Source organism: Anastrepha ludens, chromosome 4, assembly GCF_028408465.1.
Source record: "Anastrepha ludens isolate Willacy chromosome 4, idAnaLude1.1, whole genome shotgun sequence".
NCBI classification, from domain to species: Eukaryota; Metazoa; Arthropoda; class Insecta; order Diptera; family Tephritidae; genus Anastrepha; species Anastrepha ludens.
The window spans coordinates 127,496,580-127,504,905 of record NC_071500.1 but is presented as its reverse complement, the minus strand read 5'-3'; the positions used below and the strand labels follow the sequence as shown (position 1 = coordinate 127,504,905).

Below are 8,326 nucleotides of genomic sequence, written 5' to 3'. Positions count from 1 at the left end.
AACTTGGTATCTTTTCTTTATTGAAAATAATTTGTTTATATCGTTAATCTGGAAAAAGCGAATTTAATTATGCATAGACTCATGGATACGAACTTTAAATCAGACGGCAGACTATTATCCTTTTAAATTTGGTGTTCATCTGGTTGCCCGATTGGCCACTTGATCCTGCTTCCACTCTTATGATACAATTTTCTAGAATTCGTGATCTGAGCATCCATTGACAGTGTATGAACCATATTGTAAAAAAAATCGCCACAACTGCTCGTACACATATGTAGCGTATAAAAATAATTAGTCTTATTTTCATATTAATTAGCTTTTTTCATTTTTACTCATTATTAATGTCTTATTTTATTATGTTTATTCTTTTGGTTCCATTTCTTCCATATGAAACTATGTCATTCCTAAATGGTTAGCAAACAATAATTATGATTTTATGTCTAGAATGAAACATAAAAATTGTCGCTTCTTATTGCTCGTTACATGACATACCATACCATATATCTCTTCATTTATTGTATAATCATTTGGCTTTTGAAGAATGCCACAATCTCTGTGCAAAGCGCAATGGTATGCCCATTTTAAGCAGCTGTGAGTGGCCATTCAATTTGAGATTTGGTCTGTAATGTAACACTGCCTCCCAGCAAATTTCACTTAATAATGGTATGGTCATCCACATTTTATAAAGGTCATTGCACCGTCGTATACGTTTTTCATCATATTCAATACCACCGAATATGTACATACAACCATTTTGACTGTGCGCTGCGGCATGGAAGTACAAAGCATTTGGTAGAGAGGCTGTTTTTATAAGTGTCCATTGCTTAGCAGTAAAATTTAATCTCCATATATCTGAAAAATATACTTGATCGGCCTGCAAATGGAAAAGGGATATCCAAATTCAAATATAATTTAGTAATACTAAATTTAATTATTACGCACCTGCAAGCCTCCCGTAATGAATGCTTCGACCTCACCATTCGATTTCGTGTGCTGTACGCAGGAAAAGCACTTTCGTGGGTTTGGATATCCGGAATTTTGTCGCTCGATTGTTAGATTTGTTTGTGATGTTCGATCGGGTAATGTGACGAAATATTCCCATCGGTTTGTAATTAAATTAAATGCAGGGATGCGTTGTAAATCATACACTAAATTCGATGTACCACCACCCAGCACATATATGTATTGCCCATCGTAGACAACTTCGTGACGATAACGACCCTCTGGATCTTCGCGTATATCTGGACGACAGATATATACGCATTCCCACACTCGTGTGCGCAAATTCAAGCGATGCACATCACAAGAGTAATCATCTATACATATAGATATTTATTGATCTAACTTAGTATACGTCTTATTATTATAAAATATATTATTTAGAAAAAAAAAATTTTTTTAAATTAAAAAATAAGAGGATTATTTATCAATAAATATTAAAATTTAATAAATATGAAAAATAAAGCAAGGAGTACCGCAGGGTGGTGTCCTTTCACCCTTGCTTTTTAATTTCTACATTTCGAAACTCCCCCAGCCACCAGAGGGAGTCTCACTGGTCTCATACGCCGACGACTGCTCGATAATGGCGTCGGGCAATGACATTGATGGCCTATGCTCTAAGATAAACGACTACCTCGCCCGCCTTTCTCGCTTCTTCACTGCGAGAAACTTAAAACTTTCTCCCACTAAATCCACGTCGACCCTATTTACAACCTGGACAAAGGAGGTCAAGCTGCCACTTCAGGTGCACGTCGACGACACACCAATACCGACGGTTAATAACCCCAGAATTCTGGGAGTCACCTTCGATAGCTTGCTCTCCTTCTCCGCGCACACAACCGCTATTGCAACGAAAGTACAGAATCGCAACAAGGTCCTCAAGTCGCTTGCCGGCAGCACTTGGGGCAAAGACAAAGAAATGTTGCTGTCGACTTTCAAAGCAATAGGCCGACCGGTTCTCAACTATGCCGCGCCTGTCTGGTCGCCTGGAACCAGTGATACGCAGTGGACGAAGCTACAGACCTGCCAGAATACTGCCATTAGGACCGCGACAGGATGTCTCCTGATGTCCCCAATACAACACCTACACGATGAGGCTAACATGCTCCCGGTTAAGGAGCACAACAAAATGCTCGGCAAGCAGTTTCTGCTAGGGTGTCACCGCAGGCCTCACCCATGCAGACACCTGCTCGAGCCCGAGCCTCCTCCTAGGCACATCAGGAGGCACTTCCTCAACTACGTGGACGAGATCCTGGACAAAACAGACAGACCACTCCAGGATCAGACAGTATACAGACAGACCATTAACGGCATCCATCGGGAGACCCTTACCACCTTCCTATGCTCCCGACCCCCGAATGCCGTTATCGGAGTCCAACCGCCACCTATCGCAGATGAAGAGCTCCAGCTTCCCCGAGAGTCCCGCGTAATCCTGGCACAATTACGTTCTGGATACTGTAGCAGGTTAAACTCCTACCTATCCAGAATCGACCCCGACATACTAAACATATGTCCAGCATGTGAAGGCACCCCACACGACACTAACCACCTTTTCACATGCCCCAACAAACCTACTCATCTAACACCCCTCTCCCTCTGGGCCCAACCCGTCGAAACAGCCAGTTTCCTGGGCCTACCGTTAGATGAGCTAGACGAAGACGACCGGTAATTTACATAACACTGACAGGGCAAAGATACTGCTACAACAACAACAACAACAACAACAAAAGTAATCATAGCCAGTTGTTCCCCCAACCGTATATAAATAATGTTCGTGTAAAACTATTCCCGGCCCATATTGCGGAATTGGCGCATCACCAGTAGCCTCTATTCGCTTAACACTCGGTTTTTTACCTGTTGTTTGATATATATAACAGTCGTTTGAGCAAGATTCACCAAATGGATAGCCGGTGCGTCAATCAAATGTCATATTGACAAATTGCAATCATTGTTGCCATGTTTCGATAAGAATGCAATAATAAATGAGGAAAATGAGCAACATTGCCACCACTTAATAATTAAATTAGATGCAACCCCAACAAAACACGCTTTGAAAAGTGGGTTTAGGTATGGAGTTGTGTTTTAATTTTGTATGGGATTTGACAGGTGTTTTGTTTGGTGTTTGCGCTAAGAACACGATAGCGGCAGAGAACCCAAACTCCGGCTGCGGTGGAAACGTAATATTACCTGGCTTCTAGATAAGTACAATTTTTGCTGTTTTCCAGGCTTTAGGAAAATATTGCAATTTAATACACGAATTTATAATGTAGGTGAAATACAACACTGCTTCACAAGGCAGATATCTTATCATAATATTTTTGATACCATCGTGCCCGGCTGATTTCCGTAATGGTGTCTCGTATATAAGATCTCGAACATATTCATCTGTTACGTATTCGGACTCAGGGGTGTCCAAAAACTGCGAATCAATTTTATCGATTGATTGGGCTACCAAATTTTCTATCTGTGACGTACCTACGTAAACAGATGCCTTATGATAATCGAGGAATTTATAAGCAAGAAGATTTGCCTTTTCATCGTTGAGGAAAACGACTTTATCATCGTCTTGCAATGGTGGTATTTATCATAGGTGGGCACACTGCATTATAAATTTACTGCATTACAATTAGCAGTAAGCAGTAAAATTTTACTGATTACTGAAAAAAATTTGCATTACCAGTACACTTTTACTGATTATTGAAAAAAATTGCAGTAAAAATATTTTTTTACTGATTACTGAAAAAAATTGCAGTAAAAATATTTTTTTACTGATTACTGAAAAAAATTACAGTAAAAATATTTTTTTACTCATTACTGAAAAAAATTGCAGTAAAAATATTTTTTTACTGATTACTGAAAAAAATTACAGTAAAAATATTTTTTTACTGATTACTGAAAAAAATTGCAGTAAAAATATTTTTTTACTCATTACTGAAAAAAATTGCAGTAAAAATATTTTTTTACTGATTACTGAAAAAAGTACAGTAAAAATATTTTTTTACTGATTACTGAAAAAAATTGCAGTAAAAATATTTTTTTACTGATTACTGAAAAAATTGCAGTAAAATTACTGATAATATAATTTGATTTGCATTATCAGTATAATATTTACTGTTTATGGGAAGTCAAAATGTAATACATTCTCATCACGAAATTCAATCATTTATGTAAAATATAGTATATCAGATACACGTATTTATTCCCAGTCAATATATTGAATTAATGATTTACAATGATTTAGGATCTATAAATGAACATGACAGTGATGAGGAAACTTACACTGACTCCGATTCAGATGACTCGACAATTGTTTCAGGTCCTCAATTTCGATCTGTAACTCCACGTCTGTCGAAACATTTTCCTTGTGCGAGCCATACTCTAAATCTTTTGGCTTCAACCGATTTCAACAAAATTATGAATTCTTCAAGTCAGGATATAAAAGATATTCACAAAAGATCTTTCCAAAGGCAAAAAATCCTTCAATTTAATTGAAATTTTTTATATTTACATATTTTCTTACTGCACAGATGCACACAACTTTGGAATAAATGCAATAGACCGAAATCTGCAGAAATAGTTAATGGAGTGATGAATGCGAATTTAATAACTCCATGCATAACAAGGTGGAACTCGCTTTATGATTCTGTAAATAAGTTATTGGAGCACAAAACCAATTTAGCGGAATTGTGTTTCCGTTTAAAAATTCCTACCATTCTCAGTGGTGAGCTTGAGTACTTAGAGGAATACGTAAAGCTTATGAGACCTATTGCAGAAGCAATCGACTTCCTTCAGGGTGAAAAGACCATGTATTTTGGTTATTTCATACCCACCATAGTGTCCTTAAGAATAAAAATGCGTCGTTTGGAGCCTAAAAGTTTTAAGTATTTAACCGAAAGTAGCAAAAAAATGAATGAAGATTTGCTTAAAAGATTTGAAAAGTACTTCCTGATTCAGCCTGACGCTTGGGATGCTGTTATTGCCGCTATTTCTGTCCCTGATATTAAGTTGCGATTTGTGAAAGCTCTTTTAGAAACAGCTAAAACGCAAACAGAAGAGGAAGTTAAAAAAATGTTCAACATGTATGTGGTCAAGTATGGAAAAGTAGCCTGTGCCAAAACTCGTATTCTACCTCAACCCCCTCAAAAAACATTTTTTGACTTCGGGGATGAAAGTAATGGTAAACTTTTTACACTTGGTTTTCAATTAAATATTTGTTTTATGCATATATTTACTTAAATAGATATTAGCATACAATGTGGTTCCACTGACTCGGAAAATTATCTTCAAGAAACGCTCTTATACCTGGCCGAACGAGAAGAAACAACAAGTTGCCTAAATAAATATCAGGCTATTAAAAACGTATTTTTAAAATATAATACCCCGTTACCGTCATCTGCACCTGTAGAACGGTTGTTTTCATTCGCTGGAATTGTAAATCAGTCTAGAAGGCAAAAACTCAGCGATGCAAATTTTGAAATGCTTGTGTTAAGAAAGGCTAATCAGTAATCAGTAAAAAAATATTTTTACTGCAATTTTTTTCAGTAATCAGTAAAAAAATATTTTTACTGCATTTTTTTCAGTAATCAGTAAAAAAATATTTTTACTGCAATTTTTTTTCAGTAATCAGTAAAAAAATATTTTGACTGCAATTTTTTTCAGTAATCAGTAAAAAAATATTTTTACTGCAATTTTTTTTCAGTAATCAGTAAAAAAATATTTTTACTGCAATTTTTTTCAGAAATCAGTAAAAGTGTACTGGTAATGCAAATTTTTTTCAGTAATCAGTAAAAGTTTACTGGTAATGAAAATTAAATTGCAATATCAGTAAAATATTATATTTACTGCATTCTTACTGTTACTGCAAAGTGCCCACCTATGGTATTTATGCATGCTTTTTTCGTAATAATTTGCAAATATTCCAAAAAAGCGGGCTTCTCTTTTCGATCGAGCTAAGTTTCTTTTTCCATGATTCATTTCTATATATGAAAATCTCTCTTCGAATTTTTGCAGAATAGTATGCTAATAAGTCGTAGTCAGAATTTTGCCTATATCGACCCCACTGTCGACGATGGTAATTTCTTACCCTTATTAGACTGATGATGAAATATGGAAGTTTTAAAAAGTTAGTTTTTGGAACTTTAAACGGAACAGCGCTTCTGACTGCAGTATTTATACTCTCATAGAAAACTTCTATATTTTTGTCAACATCTTCAGTCAAAACAATATCATTGACATTTTTTGGCAAGCTATACAGTGCATTTTTTATGGATCGTCGATAAACACTCCAATTTGTTTTACTGTAATCCACTTCAAGATTTTCACAGTGAGAAAAATTTAAATTTAGTAAAAATTTCACAGGTAAATGGTCTGAAGTAAATTCATTCAAAACTATTGGTTGGGTTAAATGCATGAGTATATTTGAAAGTACTAAGTCTAAGTTTGAGGGGGAAAAGGTATTAGATGACGGTATATACGATGGCTGGTTTGAATGCGATATTGTTATTGGAAAGAATGTGGTAAACTCATTTAGTATATTTCCCCAGCTATTCGCTCTTACACATCCCCAATTTCGATGCTTACTATTAAAGTCGCCACAAAAAAGGAAATTTCCACTAATATTAAAAAGTTGTCTCAAATCTTTTTTATATTTGTTCTTAAGTTCTAAACTATTTCCGCCACCCGGAAATAAGAACTAAAAACCTTAATTATTTTAATGTCTGAAGACATAATTTCAATTCCAATATTTTCTATTACCTCCGTACTTATAGGCGGTAACATAGTATAACTAATACATTTCTTAATTAATATGGCGACACCACCACCTGCATTTGCTTCTCTGTCTTTGCGTATACAAACATATGTTGGGTTACAGAGTTTGTTCGTGTTTCGGATACTACGGCAGTTCCAAAATATTACCTTTAGTTTTGTTGTGCCAATCATTTACTATTAGAATACACAAACTTAATCGCTAATTTTGCTATTACATTAAATTGCTCATGTTTTGTTTTACATTCTTTTAGTTTTGATATTAGCTCAAAAGTAAGCTCTGTTATTTCATTTTCTGTAAACAAGTTGCTGCTACATGCTGCTTCTGCTGGATCATCGTTAGGAGAGTACCATACTTTTGGCTTTGTTGTTGTATCCATTGTAGGGATCGGCCCATTTGAAGAGATAGGTGGGAATTGTGAGTGCGAAAACTCAAAATTTGTTTCAATACCACTTTTATAGCGCAAAGTGTGCGCGCGTGCACGGGGGCGATTATATTTCTCTTTGATTTGTATATACATTTTTCGATTGGGACACGTAACATCGCTTGCTATATGACTGTGGTTGCAGTTTGCGCATCGCACTATATTAGTATTGGAGCAGTCAGAAGTTTTGTGCTTGCCAGCACAATTTGCGCAATTCGGTCTCACATAACATCCACGTTCGCCATGCCCATACATTTGACAGTTTCGGCATTGCACTATAACACGAAATATGGATTTTACTTTGTTTTTAAGATCATGCAGTTTAACCGAACCGCTCTCAAAATACACAATGTAAATAGTGTCTTTATATTGCTCATATGTTTTAATAACAAGTTTGACTTCTTTGCACTTGAATCCAAGAGTATTTAGTTCATTTTTCACTTCTTCTGTGGTTTTGTTTTCAAGTCCATAGAGGACAACACTAAACGACCTTTCGTTTTTAAGGTCATGAGTAAAAAACTGGCACGACTTTTCTTTTAACAGTTCCTTTATTTTGTTGTATGTATCACTTGATTCACTTATAATTTTAACACCGATTGATATTTTTTTTAAGAAAAAATCGGATATACCATTTTTTAGCAAAAGATTCTTTATAAAGTCACTATCTTGCACTAAAACCTTAATAGGTGGGAGCACCACCTTTGGTGGTTTATCATTTGGGGCGTTTTCATTGCACTCCATATTATCTTCCTGATTTTCAAGAGCCTGTAAGGGCGTCCAATAATTTCTCCTGTTATCATTTTTTTTTCTCACCCTGGGTTTATTAGTGTCCAAAAGTTTGGTTAATTTATTTGAAGACATTTCGTCTTCAATTTGGTTGCAATTTTTTCGTTTCACCGTTGCGTTTAGTTTCACTTAGTTGCAGGAAAAAGAAAACACACGTCTGCTCTGGTCAGAGAGAACACAGCGAATGAACAAAAGAGATAAATTAAATGATTAAGTTAACAAAACTAAAATAAGTAGAAAATATAAAATGTGTAAATTAAATAAAGAAAAAACATTAAAAAAATGAAATGAACAAATTAATAAAATAAACTAAAAGAAATAAACTAAACTAAAAAAAGAAATAATATTCA

At 35.3% G+C, this 8,326-nt stretch overlaps 1 protein-coding gene across 1 annotated transcript; it reads right to left on the bottom strand.

Annotated features, from left to right (window-relative positions):
- Positions 1-302: 302 nt before the first annotated feature.
- LOC128862000 (kelch domain-containing protein 10 homolog) lies at positions 303-8,051 on the bottom strand. Its single transcript, XM_054100373.1, has 4 exons — positions 8,004-8,051; positions 7,820-7,955; positions 943-1,316; positions 303-874 (listed from the first exon to the last, which is right to left on the bottom strand). The coding sequence occupies exons 1-4, from the start codon at positions 8,049-8,051 to the stop codon at positions 524-526; spliced, it is 909 nt and encodes a 302-aa protein (XP_053956348.1). The 3' UTR covers positions 303-523.
- Positions 8,052-8,326: the final 275 nt, after the last annotated feature.

Excerpts from the sequence above, each read along its gene's own strand:
- LOC128862000 (XM_054100373.1), bottom strand. The coding sequence starts at position 8,051 with ATGTCTTCAAATAAATTAACCAAACTTTTGGACACTAATAAACCCAGG. Across the intron at positions 7,956-8,003 it reads TGGACACTAATAAACCCAGG|GCTCTTGAAAATCAGGAAGA; the intron begins GTGAGAAAAAAA and ends ACGCCCTTACAG. Across the intron at positions 875-942 it reads TCATTACGGGAGGCTTGCAG|GCCGATCAAGTATATTTTTC; the intron begins GTGCGTAATAAT and ends TTCCATTTGCAG.